Raw genomic sequence first — 15518 nt, forward strand, 5'->3', positions numbered from 1 at the left:
AAAGTTAACAGTCACTGTCTTAGACATGTACAACACTAAGATCTCTCACAGTGTAGCAGACAGAGTGGTCTACAAGATACACTAACTTTACTCAAACACAGTTACAAATTCCGATCATGGCTCTGGCTTGAAGGGTCTCACACTTCTCATTAAATTATAATAATATTACACTTCGGAGTAAAAAGTACCTCATTCATACAATTTTCAAACACTGTTATTACCACATTCATCTTAACAGCTCAATAGGGAAGAGGTTTCTCTATGTGCATGTCACAATACTTGAGAAAAATTTACATAACGGCATATATTTAAAAGCAGAGTTGACGAAAAGAGAATTCCCCTTTTTAATTATATTTCTGATATACAAATTTCACAATATACAAAAAACAGAAGCCTAAACAACACAATGAGTTTTTATCTCAAGTCAAATTACAGCATGTTATGACACAACGGCAATAGCCAACACAGAGATAATGCACACCATGCCAAGTACTTTACAATCATTTTATTTTTCCAACTACCATGGGGGAAGGGAGGGTGTTACTATTTATTCATAAAAAGAAAACTGAGGTAAAGTAAGCAATTCATCTAAAGTCACATAACTAATAAATTCCTGAAGCTGGATTTTAATTTGGATTTATTTGAATCATGCATTTGTATGGGATATTGGATTCAGTAAGTTTATTTGCTATGAAATTCACTGACATACCACAACTATAATTTCGTTTCAGTACAAAACTTTGGCCAGAACAAATCTAGATTATAATCCCCAATAATAATATTTAACTCTCAATTTTCCTAGAGCCCATTGATTTCGGGAAGCTTATGCTTTAATTTTACAAAACTAATTGCTTTAGATATATATATATATATAACCACACAAACTAAAAAGTGATAGTGAGACAATAATTGCTGAGAATCGAGCAAAACAATTCAATGTAAAATAAACAACATTCTCTTTTATGGTGTACACTAGAACATTTATACAAATTCTCTGATGTTAAAAAAACACATCAATTTCACTAGCTCCTTGATAGTGAAGCAGATTGTAATTTTCTCTGAGCCAATTAAATCTGCCTCATTACCAAATGTTCAACAGTGATTAGTATTAGAACAATTCTTTGATTATGAAGTATCTGCCCTCACGATTTTGGCTTCAAGAATTAATCTGTGAGGCACCTAAATGGCTCCGTGGAGAGAGAGCCAGACCTGGAGATGGGAGGCACTGGGTTCAAATTCGGCCTCAGACACCTCCTACCGATATGGCCCATGACAAGTCACTTAAACCCACTCCTTTGCCCTTACCAATCTTCTGCCTTGGAATCAAACAGTTAGTGCAATTGGTATTGATTCTAAAACAGAAGGGAAGGGTTAAAAAAATTAATCTCTGTCTGATGAAGACCATAAATCTCTCAATGCTTCCACGTGTAACATTTTCTCTATTTCCTTTCAAATTGCTAAAAAAGCCATATTGATTTTTTAAAATCTAATCTATCCTTTCCTTTAGAGTACCGGAATTTGTGTTATGAATTTTCAAATTCTTTATACTTTGCAAATTAACCTCCAAATGATGAAAATTTGTTTTAAATTGTAAGCTTCCTAATTTTATCTCATAAAATGTCTGTTTGTTTCAAAACTGAAGACAATTAGGCAAGAACGGCCTGAAATAATTTGCAAATTTTGTTTTGCTTTCTCAAAACTTCAAATTTTATATTAATATTTGTAAGATACCTATGCCTTTTAATTTGGTCTTTTGTAATCTCAGTACTCCATTAACTCCTTTAATTCTACCCTGAGTAACTCTAGAATATCATTTCAGTATTTATTATAGATTCACAGTATTTCTAATTATCCTAATAGATTTCTGTTGTATCACTCAGGGAAGAACATTTAAATTTTACTTACTTTTCAGTTGCTTCCTCATTTTAAAACAACTTTTCTTCTCTCCATGGTCAAACTGCAAGCACTTTGGGATTCACTAGCTGCAGTTTTCTTTTCTCTAATCAATAAATTGGTCACTCTCCAGAGAAAGAGTGATATAAGCAAAATTTACAGAAACATTTTAACCAGTTTGGAAAATTATAATAAAGAAAAATAATTTTCGTCTCTAATTAGTATATAATGCCACAAATTCCTGCAGATTGGGGGGGGAAAAAGTCCTCCCTTCTCTTGTCTGCCTCCCTGAGGTTGGCTGGAGCCAGAAAGGCAGAGAGAGAAACTTTCCTTTTGAGGGCTTTTCAAAGTTCTGTAGAAAGTGTTTGTTCTCTATATCATTCTCCTTTTGGATGATCAGACTGTAGAAAAAGAGTTAGTTTAATTATCAAGACAAAAACACAGAAAAACAAATAGATGTACTTGCCAGCAATGTTATTTCCCTCTTTTAGTTTAACCAAAAAGTCAGCAAGCATGGTTTTACTGACTGTAATCACAAAGTCTTTAATAACTGAAAGTCCCTTCTTTGGACCAGATCAGAAACTTATCGAGATTTTACTAAATTTTAAGACTGGTCATTACATAATTTAAGACCGCTATTTTAAATAATTCCCTTTTGAATTCGAACTGTAGAATCAATAATTAATTTGATAGGGATGAAGTTCTCCCGTTCACAGGTTTAATTTACCTGGACATAAAAACACAGATGACAAGACAGGCAGGATATTTCATGACAGTTCTCTGGTATAAAGGAGTCCCTCCTGAGAAGTCATAGGATTACCCAATTGACTCCTGCTTCCTGTAAAAGTGGGGGGGGGGAAGTGCCATACTTCCTCACTACGGGTGTAGCTGGGCATAGTCTATCACTGACAGTCACCCAGTAAGACTAATAATTAATCAATAATTCATTTGATCTGAGTGAGATTTTTCAATGGTCAATCTCGAGTTTTGTAATATGCGATAATCTAAGATGCCAGTTCTAGGCCAAAAGAGTTCAACTGAATTTCTAGCAATCTTGGAATGGGGTTCACATAATTTAGCAGCAGATGTCTTTACCATTCCTGGCTATACCAGTAACTTGCTTTGACCCCAGGATTTAAGGGTTCCCTGGGAAACACTAATTCTGTCCCTACTGTTCCCCATAAAGGAGTATTAAAGGAGAATCCTGGCTGCTACAGCCATGAATGACCCCAAGTGGAGTGCCTGAGGAAGACTAGTAGACTTCTGTGGGGTGTCTTCCTCTCACTCCAGTCAAGAGCAGGAATGCAAGGATTCTTTGAACAGACATTTGTCTCAAGCTACTGTACTTTTCTCCTTTGGCCAAGTTATCTGGAAATTTTATAACTTCATAGCGCTTCATGAATCTTTGCAGTCTAATTTCTAATGAAGATGACTTGTGTAATTATATAGAGATACAGTTCCTAGGATCTCCCTTCAGAGAGAGAGGAAACCCCCCAGCAAGGAGTTTATTCCCAAGGAGTCCCAGTCCAAGGGGTCATGTGAATTGTCCAAGGCAGTTGTCCCTTGCTCTCTACTATGGCTCAGTTTCCCTGGCTAAGCAGGTGCAGCTTGCCTTCAGGGCCTTAATCACTGACTTCCTCCTTGGCTCATGGATCTATGGCAAACCCAGGAATTTCTAACTGCGAGTCCCTTCTGGAAGTCCACGACATTCTAACTGGTAGCCCTTGCTATCAAGACAGCTATCCCAGCACCATGTTCAAGTGAGTTTCAGGATGGCCGCTACCATTTGTAGTGCTGTTACCATTTGTAGTGCCAAGATCGGTAGCCAGTTTATGCCCAGGGTCTAACAGTATAAGGGGGACCCAGGGACTGGCTTTATTTGTAGCAATTAAATACAGACAGTTCTTGCTTTCTGTATATTTTCATTATGCAAATTTGACATTAGGGGAAGAATTCTGAGAGACATTTTAACCAACCACCAGTGGTAAAGGCTTGGTGCAGTGGGTAGGAAAGGAGTAACAAACTATATATCTCCATTAGCTTTATTATATAGTACTGTGCATTCTTTATCATTAACTTTACCTTTCAATTCATAATTGTTTATTATCATAGACTATGTTTAAATGTCTATATTTTAGTATGATTTATTACGTGCATACAGGTATCATTCTGCATATGCCTTTAGGCTAAGTGAAATGGGTGGATAGGAATAAACTCTCACCTCATTCGCATTATATAAAATCACTTTATGTAAAGATCTAAGGGATGGTGGTCCACTTCTGTAAAATCAGAACTGTCTGCATGATGAATTTAAGCTGAAAGAATTTTATCAGCTGAAAAGCTATTTTACTTTGGCCAAATGGAACCAAAAAAGGAAGTTCCCGATGTTACAAATTTGGCTTCTAACTTCACTTCTTTTCCTGAGAGATTTGTTTCAAATCTGTAAGCTTTATTCAAAATTAATATACACAATTTTCTGGAAGGAAATCATTTCAAGGTCTGCCTTACTGCCAATTTAACTCCATTTGTATAATAATTGTCTAAGTGTCCCAACGACTTTCCTAGGTGCAGGAGAAACTGCTCTATCTGTAAGAGGGATTCCTTTGCTTTCTGAAGAAGAAATTCTTCTTCCCCTTCATGCAGGAGAGACTGCTCTATCTGCAACAGGGATTGTTCTACCTGCACCAAAGATTGCTCTACATAAGACAAAAAACTTCCATTCTGTTGATAAGGATCTCCCATTTAGGAGCTTACCTTGCCTCAGAAGAATTTGGGTTAGGCCCGAGGGGGAGTCCGTCCTCCGGGGCAGTCTTTTGAGAAGAGTTCTTCTGAGAGGCAGTCCCGGGGGCTGGAGGCCCTTACTCGGGTCCCATCTGGATCACCAACTGTAGTGATAAAGAGAAACTGAGGCAATAAAGTTCCAAGCACATTCGATTTATTAGCAAAGCTAGCAATTGCCAATAAATAGGATTCAAGGCTCCTGAGTAACCAAGGATGCATCTGACATCCAAGGTAGCTCTCTTAAAGTCAGGAGAGAGGAGCTCATCAGCTTATACAATCTTGGGCCACAGAGGTGTATCTCATTTCTAACTACAAATTACATCAGATAATTATCAGGTGGCCTAACACCTGGATCAACATCCTCTCGAAAAATCCCACAGTTGGCATTTTCTAAGGAAGAACATGGATCTTATAGTTGGGTTGACACCTTCTGAGAGCGCAAGCTATTGATTTTGGATTGAATTGGAATTTTGTGAGTGGAAAAAACCCAGGACAGGAAAACTAAAACTCGGGGTCAAGGTGTTTGTCCTTGTGGTTATTAAAATAAAGAAGAGGTATGTTAGAAGAGTTTTCTTAATCTCTCCCTCTGTCTCAGAAAGAGGCACGGGAGCAGAAAGATTTCTCGGTCAGAGCCCCCTGCTGAGAGGGTGTCCGTTGCAGGCTGTCAGCTGATGACGGTTAGGAGAGTGCGTGGCTGACAGGTGATCAGTGAGTTGTGAGCAACTGGAAAGGGGCTTTGCTTTCTGGGGTCCCTGGAGAGGAGGAGCAGTCTCGGTCTCTCTGAGACTGACAGTTTTTTGACTAACTGACAGTTGGAGATAGAGAAAACAGATTTAAGGCCTTAACAGGTTAATAATGAGGATGGCTTAGATAGCAATACAATATGATTACTTCATCGGTGGATGGTGGCTTGGGTTACAAATAGGGAGCTTGCAGCTTAAATTCAGAGAGAATTCAAGTTCACAGACTAAGAAAGAGTAACTAATACATAGCAACTTGATCATTAATAAAGTGTGACTTGATTAAGTCTTAATAAAATACTTCAAAATAAAGTGGAGTAACAATTTTCAATTCCACCCTCCCTTGGGAACATGATCCATTGTAATCCACCAAGCTCCCTGTACAATCCACATACTTCTTGTGAAGGGACAGAGACAAACAGACCTGAACTGCCTACGTCCACCAGAATACCTGGGGATAAAAGTCCTCTGAAGAAATTCTCTACCAGAACAACTTGTCACTTAAAGAAATCCAATGACAAGCCACAGATAGCATCATTCTCTTGATGGAGTCAATAATCTGGAAAACCATCAGCCTTAATCCCAACTTTGAGTCATGTGTACAAGAGAGGATACTAATTGGGTTAAAGGGCATTCTTGGGTATTTTGTATAGGGGGCCAGGAACAAGCTTGGGCCTGACACTCAGATGAATCCTATCCAGGGCCCAGGCTTTGGGGGAAAATGTGGGCATGCTGATTTCAAGAAGCCAAATCAGAGTAATTAGAGAATTTAATTAGGTAAAGGAAGATTGAGCAAAACATCCTCCTCACTGACTTTTTGCTGGAAAGAAGAACAGCAGAACCTTTACAGACAGTATCATGTGATTAAAAAAAGGCCCCCAAATGGACATTATTGCTGGGGGGAGAAACTGACCCTAAACTATGGTGAGTGACCTCCGGAAAATAAAAAGAGGGTGCTATAGTCACTCTGTGCCTCCTCATTCTAGGCCACTCTGGCTCCCTTGTTACATCTACTATTCATTCTCTCTCTTCTTTTCTCATTGGTCACAATGTGTTTCAGGCTATGCCTCATTCCTTGTCTCCCCCAATCTCTGTCTTTCTTACTCTCTAGCTACCCTGATTACAGTTGTATCTTCAGGTTGTGTGGTTGGAATTCTCACTCATACACAGAAGAAGCACAAGGTCAGACAAAACATGTAGCCTGATGTTCTATACCAGTGATTCCCAAAGTGGGCGCCACCACCCCCTGGTGGGTGCTCCTGCGATCCAGGGAGGCGGTGATGGCCACAGGTGCCTTTATCTTTCCTATTAATTGCTATTAAATTTTTAAAAAATTTAATTTCCATGGGGCTAAGTCATATTTTTTCTGGAAAGGGGGCAGTAGGCCAAAAAAGTTTGGGAACCATTCTTCTATACTGTAGCTGGCGGATGGAGCTCTAAGACTTATACAGAAGTGATGTCAAGGTTTGCTTCTTCCCTCTATCCATACTACTAAGGAATTACCAACTTCTCATACCTTATTACCATATTAAGAATCCCTTTCGTTTGATACCTTGCAACTGTGATATTTGTACTAAGAATATAGTCCCAGGCAAGAGTCTGTGTATGTAACCAGATTAAGAATTTAGACCCCAGAGAGGACTGAGTAATAATTTTAAGGGTGTATGTTACTTACTATAAGGGTGTGATTGGTTATTCTTTATATCAAATTGCTTTGTGTAGAAATGCAGCAAGCCCTAAGAGGAATTGGGGGTTCCTCAGAAATGGGGATTGGGAGGTAGTATGTCAAGAATAATCTGTAAAGCATCCTGACCTGTCCATGACCCATCCATGACCCCTTTAAGTTTTATTCCCCACTCTGTCAGTTCCTCTTTTTGTCTTTAAAAATCTGTCAGTGTTGACAATTAAGGTCTCAGCTTCATCGGGGGAAATCTGCAGATCTCTGGCTTGTTTGCTTTGTCCACCAAATAAAGTAAGACTTTGCACAGAGAGCACTTTGCTTGGTCTTTTTTTTTTTTTTTTCAGCCTTCATCTTTGCCACCAATATACTCATTCCCAAGAATCTCTCTTGCCTTGCTAGGTAACTTCAGCATCAGTATTACTTTTTATCTTGTCATCCTTAATGAAATCAACATTTATAATGTGTAGCACTAAAAAAAAAAAAAAATCAGATGCGTCAAGACTGTCTCTGTCACTTACCCTTCTAATCCATAACCAATCCATCAGACAAAAGATCTTAAACTGTGAGGCCCCATTTCCCATCCTAACATCTTTTTATTGATTAGATATTTCACTCTCTCTCTGTTCTGCCTCCTTACTGATACCTTGATTCCCTTGCCAGTACCCACAATTCACAAAAAAACACCAAAAAACCATCAACTACTTCCTAATTGTACCTTATTTCCTCTAAGGCCTGATCTCAATTGATAGTACTTAAAAGATGTTGCCCAAATCCTCAGTATACCTGAATTTCCACAATGCCAGTCTCATCATTCTGCAACTCAATCTTTCCCTCTGTTTTTAATAATAATTATAATTAACATTTATATAAGATTTACTATGTGGCAGGCATTGTGCTAAGAACTTTACAATTATTATCTTATTTAATCCTTACAACAACTCTGGGAGGTTAAGTGCTGTTATTATCCCCATTTTACAATTGAGGAAACTGTGGCAGATCAGAGTCATACAACCAGTAAATGTCTGAGGCCAGATCTGAACTCAGGTCTTCCTGATTCTAGGACTGGTGCTCTATTACCTATTACCATTACCTATCCAGATGTTTTCAATCATTCCGAGTTCTAGAGAGAAAAAAAACAAAAAGGAAAGGAAGCCAAACCAAAAAGATCTCATCTAGCTAAGAATTCAAGCTAATGCCTTCCTCTTTTGTTGCTTACATTACAGTAACTTGCTATTAGGCTTTCATTTAAATCTTGACACACTCCATACCTCCATGGCTCTGTCTTCCTCAAAGGCTCTAATCCAGATATTCTCCTGATGACTAACATATGCCATCTCAGTATTTTTCTTCTCCATACATTCCATTCTTAGTCTACTGAAATTTACTTTCTGTCCATAGTGCTTCAGAGAAACTTGTCTTTTTTCAATTTAGCAGACTAAAATTTTCCCTCTAAAACTTTTTTTTCCCTCCAGATTAGGAATTTCCGCTTCCAATGACAAAAAACAGTCTGTTCTTTGCAGAGATACAAATTCAATGACTTCAGTTTTCTTTAAGGCTCATAAACTGAGTCCACTTGAACTTGGGTCCTCTCACTTCCTAACAGGAATGGACTGCCACCATCTGACCACACAAGTTCCCAAAGACGACATTTATTTTGACACCTGCCTCTCCAATTAGCCTAACCCTAGCTCTCCCTGAGACTCGGGCAAAGAAACCTTCGAGAATCTTCTTGTCCATTTGAGTCTTCCACAAATTTTCTCCTTTAAACTAATATAGCATCATTGCCTCTACCTGCTCCTTTTAGCACTCCAGAAACAACAGGAGGAAATGCACAAGTAATGCCTATTCTTGGTCTAGTTTACAAAATGTGATTTGAAATGTATAGGAAAGAACTGTCCTCCCTCAATGCAGCTAGTTCAGTGCTGAGCACTTGGTAGACATCTTGGTTAATGAGTTTGCTGGGGATTAGAGGAAAAGGAAGCTTAGCGTGTATATCTAGCATATACCCAGTAGAATGCATCGCCTATCCGAATGACCCAGTTTCCAAAATATGGGAAAGAAGTGGGTCTGCGCTCTTAAAATCTAGGTTTGTGGAGAAACTCCAACTCACCTGAAAACTGGCTAGATGGATGGCAGGGATCATTCCCTTCCCTTTTTGGAAAACCAGACTTCTCTGTTGACAGATCTGGGAGGGAGAGATCAAGCATGAACAAGCATTTTCTGGTAACTCCCAGCACCGGGAAGCATTCATGGGACCCTGGAGCTGGACGGCACCAGAGAACAGAACATTACCCTGCTCAGACACTGACATTTGGCCAAACGAGGAATTGCGTGATTGGCCCAGGGTCAGAAAGGCGGGCAGGACGAGCGAAAGCCCGGGGGAGGGGGTACCGAGGAAGGCCGAGAGGGGTCGAGCTAGGGCCGGGGCCACCTTCCCTTCTCCCTCTTCCTTTCTCGAAGTAGGAGCACAGCCGCGGGAATGAAGGAGAGGCAAGGGGCGACCCTCCTCTGCTCTACCCCCAAGAAGGAAAGAAAGCGCGCGGGAGGGGGGAGGAGGGAGGGAGGAAAGGGAAGGAAGGTGTAGAATAGGTAAAAGCGGGAGAGAGGAGGAAGGGGGTGTGGCCCAGAAGGAGGACTCCGCGAACCAGACTCGGACCATGGAAGGCTAGGGGCGAAGGAGGGGAACCAGCAGACGGAGACCCTTAGAAGGATTACTCACCCCGGAGAGGTAGGGGCCAGAGGATACGCAACTTAGCAAACCCACAAGCAAGGCAGCGTTAAGTCTTTACAGGACGCTTCCGGTTCCGGGGCGTTTCTGGGCTGCCGGCCAGTCACATCGAGAGAACAGGCCTGTGGCTTCGCTTGGACTTCTGGGAAATGTAGTTCTGAACCCCCGGAGCAGGAGCAGGTGGATGATGATTGAGCTCAGGCGTAGGACTGGGAGTAGAAAGAGAAACCCTGCAGAAGGGGCGGCTCTGCCGCAGTGGGGAGAGAGTGGGCTGCTTTGGCTTCTGGCTGAGTTCCACTTCTGTAGATGTCACATATATTTATACATATATTTAATATACCATATATTCATAAATATATATCTTACATATGTATATATCTGCATATTGATATGGGTGTGTATATATGTGTGTGTGTCTATGTACGAATAATAACAATACATTTTTGCAGTTCTTACTATCCTCATCATCAGCTCTGGCTTCTCTTTGTTTTGCTCAGGTGTCATTTCTTCTTAACACTCCCTGATCCCTAGAACACCCCTAGGCTACAAAGAGGTGAATGAAAGGGTCTTGGGTGCGAAATCCAGCACTTGCTCCTGGGCTTTTCTTTGGCACTCCAAGCCACACTTTGGATTTTAAAGGGGAAAAAGGCTTTAATGTTAATATTGTGATGCAACTGCTTCTTACCCCATCCTCCTGTAAGGTTTATATTTTATATTAAATATGAGAGTTAGAAAGCAATATTGATCGTGGATTTTAAAATATTATAACTTAAGTCAAAATGTCTTTTAGCAGCTTTATTTACAGAGAAGTGGAAAGAGTGAAAGTGGAAAAATGTAGATAAAGAGACACATTCTAACAAGCCTTCCAAGGTCTCCATGTGGATTTCCCAATAATCCTCAGCCAGAAATCCTGGTGGTGTCTTCAGCCAGAGTTCCGCCAAGGCAGCCTTCTCCAAAGCCAAGGCAGGAATCTCAGCCACTCATTCCAAAAGCCAGGAAGGAAATACCCCTAGACCAGTGATGGGCAAACTTTGTAAAGAGGGGCCAAAGGAAAGGAAATGCTCCTCTGTCAGTCTGTTTCTAAGGCAGCTCTTTTGAAGTTTCATTGTATTGTATCCTACTTATATTTATTGTATTTGTCAGTTTAGGAATAATGTAGCACAGCAGGATAGAACATTTTAGGGGGCCCCACATCTGACCTGCGGGCTATAGTTTGCCCATCACTGCCCTAGACCATGCTGGTCTCGTCTTTTATGCTCCTCTTTTCCACATCACTTCTTGTCACTTCCCATCACTCCCCCTTCTTCACAGAAACCAATTGCAATCTTTCAATTTGCCTAGCACTGCCCAAGGAAGGCCAGTGGCCTTTGGAGGTGTGAGCTTACTCTAGTGAATTCTCATACTTAATGGCAAGAAGGGATATTTAAGTTCTGGATTTGATTAGCTAAAAATAGGCCAGGGGAGAGTTAATCCTATTTTCACACTGGATGAATGAGAATGTAGACAGAGCCTGCTATGTGAGACAGTGGGGTAAAAGAGAGTGGTGGGCATGCTACTCTGCTGCCATTCTAAAGGTCTCCTGGCATCCAAAAGACCCACTTCTTGCCCAGAGTGAGGTCTGAGTCCTCCAATCAGAGGGACTTAGGAAAGGGACTTCACAAGGGGCATATAGTGGAGTCGCCAGAGGAATGGGGGCTTTTATAGCTGGGAATCCAGAGCAAAATGGAGGAGGCTTGCTAAGAGAATGGGGCCACACATGGCTCGAGTCCTTTTCTTTCTCTGGCCTGCTTATTACTTAATAAATAATTATAAATTAAGCTACATTCTCCAGAGAATTTAAATCTTAACAGGTCAAAGGCTCTTTCCCACTGAATTTAGCTTCGCTCAGTAGCTGTCACATCTTCTGGACCCCCAGGGTTCATGGGAGAAGAAGCTACTGGAGAAACTTAATCTTGTACAGGGATGCCACTGTCACAACGAGATGTTATTCAGTATTTGGTTATTTGGATGAAGGCAAATATTACCCAGAGATCAAACTGGTGAAGATTCTGAACATCCGCATCACTTTGGACAAGAGTAGTTTTTAAAAGTTAGATACTGGTGATGTGGGCTGCGAGATCACAACAATGTCCAAAGAACTGACAACTCAGTAATCTCCATGTGGAGGGAGTAAGCTTTATTGTTTTTAGGGAGGGATAGTGATGGAAAAGGCCATGGCAATGGAGTAGCCCAAAGGGTTGTCAGAAATGCTTTTTATCTTGCTTGGTGGTCAGGGAAGGGGCCGATTGTTTGGGTGGTTGTAGCTTCACCATCACTTTAACCCATAATTCAGTTTGTTTCCCCATTGGGGTGGGAGTGAGGGGTTGAAAGCTGCAATGCAAATGGGATGCTGATATATTGACCACCCTGGGGCAACTCTTGGTCAAATTTTGCTGGTTTTTCAGAGATCCAAGCTGGGAAAGTCCCTGGTTCGCTATGTCTATGCTGATCGGTGGTTGCAGAGCTCCTTTCCACATCTTTATAATAACCCACCGACATCTGTACAACTGTCTGGTAACCCACATCATTCAACTCCAAATACCACAGAGCCCAGAACCGGGATCAAGAGGAAGAGTCAGTCTTCTGGAACTACTTCCTACTGAATGGGGGTGCAGGATCCGGGCTGGACACAGGGTCCTGTATAATTGGAGCATAGGGTTATCACAGAGTTTTTGGGACTAGAAGGTAGCAGCAACAGCATCCAAGGGTCAGAAGTGTCCTTGTTGCTCATGAACTACCATCTGGAATTGGAACTGGGAAAGTCGAGAGGCCACAACTTTAACAAAGCATTGAACAGGCTGAGGCCAAATAGCAAAAGGAGCCACAGGAAGAGCAAAGAGGATAGGAAGGGAAAGTACCAGGTGTCTGAGGGGAGGAAGGACTTAAGAGAGTCCCAGAAGGATGATGGGTTATATATCATAGATATATGATATATATATATATATATCATTGATAAATCTTGTCTAGGCTGTCTTCAACCTCTGTTGTGTTGATCCAAAGTATAGCTGTACACAATCAAAAGAACTTGTAAACAATAATTAGTTGATTAGAATGGGGCCACTTTTCAGATAATGCTTAGATTCACAAATATGAGAACTCCTCACCTCAATCTTTAGACATAACCTAGGTCCTTAGTTAGGGTCACTGGACAGCAAGTATGGATAGTTCAGTTCCCTAGTCATACAGGACTAGGTTCAAACAGTGCTCAAGCAATTTTTTTTTAAACCCTTGTACTTCGGTGTATTGTCTCATAGGTGGAAGATTGGTAAGGGTAGGCAATGGGGGTCAAGTGACTTGCCCAGGGTCACACAGCTGGGAAGTGGCTGAGGCCGGGTTTGAACCTAGGACCTCCTGTCTCTAGGCCTGACTCTCACTCCACTGAGTTACCCAGCTGCCCCCTCAAGCAATTTTTAAGGCCACTATTAATTCCCAAAATGAGGATGTGAAACATTGGCCATTACAGGACTCACAATGGGACCCCAATAATCCTGAGGACTATGTGAGGTAACATGAGGCCAGGGAGGCATTGTTGAAAAGAACAAAGGACTGTTCTACTCCCCCAGAAAACTGGCAGAAATTGGAATATATTAATCAGGAAGAAGATGAGCACTCAAACCAGATTTATGATAACATTTGTGGGGGTCACAAAGAGGTATGCAGGATTGGACCCAATTAAGTCCACTGATACCCACATCATATGATACCATTTTGTGAGCCGCTCCTTCCCCAAAATAAAAGAATACTTTCAAAAGCTTTGTCCAGATTGGGCTAGTATGAACATAGAACAGTTGAAGAGAATAGCTGTATATGTTTTGTTTTGGTTTTTTTTTTTTAAACCCTTAACTTTCGGTGTATTGTCTCATAGGTGGATGTATATGTTTTTGAAGGGTGTTAGAGAAAAAGGAAAAAAAGCCAAAAAAAAGAAAAATTGGACAGGATTAGACAGGACAGGGAAAAGGATATAGCTATTTTGGCTCCCATTTTAACCACTACAGTTGAGGAAATAATAGCTCCTTGAAAGAAGTTAAAAAGGCTTAACAGTTCAATACAGTGTTGTTTTTCTTTGGTGTTGGCCAGGTCATGTAGTGATAAACTGTAGGAGTAAAAATCAGGAATTTAGAAATAAAAACTGAAAAAACAATACTCAATAGGGCTCATAATTCTCATGATGCAAACTATGGCACCCCTCTAGGGAACTGTGGTCAGTGTGGGGGATATTAGAGAAATAGCCAGAGGAATAATGATTTGTAATGGTGCAAGGGAGGGGAAGTAATCTTGGAATGGGGGGATGCAGGGAGGTCTACTCCTTTCCAGACCCCATGTATTTTGATGCCATTGATTTGAATCTGTTCCTCTCCTCCCTAGTAAAGTGCTTCATGTGACGCTTCAAGTTGGGAACACTTATTATGATTGTCTCCTAGATAATGGAGCTTCCAGATCAGTCTTAGTGAGCAAAACCAGTTCTGAATGTAATTCACTGGTCCTTTAAATTTGGTAGGAGCGTCAGAGAAGACTCAAAATATTAGTAAGCTTTCTCCTTGAAATGGGTCCATGGCCCCTTTATCAGCAGAACATTCATTCCTCTTAATGCTGATTTGCCTACAAATCTATTAGGAAGAGATCTCTTATATAAACTAAGGGCCACAGTTTTATGCATTCCAGACAGCCCCTTGTCTCTACAATTGCCTGTTTTATCCCAGTTTTATTCTTTTTTTTTTTTATCAGTTTTTGCTGGCTATTAAAGCATTCATCAGAAGCCCGGAGAAAGATCCCTTCTAAACAAGAGGAGCAAAACGTAGTCATCTTGAAAAGAATAAAATAATCTGGACTGAATCGAACAAGAGATCATTAGGAATGTGAGAACAGTAAACTGAGTGAGGAAAGCTACAGGTTGAGGCAAATCAGGTCAGAGTATAATCATACATATTATAGAGGCAAGTTGTAGGCTTTAGCAAAATTAAACTTTGTCTGCTTCAATGTCCCTGCCTGAGACTATCCTTTTATGGTGACTTTGAAGAATTATACATGTGGTATAGTGGATAGAGTGCTAGACTCCAGGTCAAAATACCTGGGTTCATATCCTGTTTTCAGGTACTTTGTGTTTCCCTGAACAAGTTGATTAACCTTTCTGGGACTGTTTCCTAATCAGTTGGACTTGACCTCTGATGTCTTTTAACTTAGATCCCTTGATCCCTCCTCCTGTTGTTGCATATTCCCAGCTCTGTCTGAACTACTTTAGGAATAAACACAATGGTCTTAGTTTTGCCCTTAAAAACTATAGATAATATTTCTCATCTCCCATGTGACAGACTTTGAAATTGTCCCCAGATACCACACTATTCTCATGCTATTGATTCATGTCTTTAAAATCACATTTCCTAGATCTGAACAAAAAACTCCAAATGTGGTCTTACTGGAAAAAAAGATGTTCTTTTGGGCAGCAGACAATGCTAGACCCCAATATAGAGGCTAATTCTTCCATTCAGTAGAAATTCCTCCTGTGAAGATTAGCAAAGTCTGACTATTTTTGGCCATTTATTTTATTCACTCCCACTAAGTTATGTAATCTCACAAATATTTTTGAATTCTTCCAATTTGTGCTTTCTTATTGTATAATGTTCCATTATCTTCTTTTGCCACAATTTCTTGAGGAATG

The 15518-nt window shown here is 40.5% G+C and overlaps 1 protein-coding gene across 1 annotated transcript in view; it reads left to right on the forward strand.

Annotated features, from left to right (window-relative positions):
- The first annotated feature begins 3549 nt into the window (after nucleotides 1–3549).
- LOC123240760 (zinc finger protein 569-like) overlaps nucleotides 3550–15518 on the forward strand; it is a 31830-nt gene continuing 19861 nt past the window's right edge. The window contains exons 1-2 of the mRNA XM_044668472.1: nucleotides 3550–3653; nucleotides 5270–5360. Of these exons, the coding sequence (XP_044524407.1) occupies nucleotides 3550–3653; nucleotides 5270–5360 (195 nt within the window). The remainder of the gene's footprint in view (nucleotides 3654–5269; nucleotides 5361–15518) is intronic.

This window comes from Gracilinanus agilis, chromosome 3 (assembly GCF_016433145.1).
Source record: "Gracilinanus agilis isolate LMUSP501 chromosome 3, AgileGrace, whole genome shotgun sequence".
NCBI lineage: Eukaryota > Metazoa > Chordata > Mammalia > Didelphimorphia > Didelphidae > Gracilinanus > Gracilinanus agilis.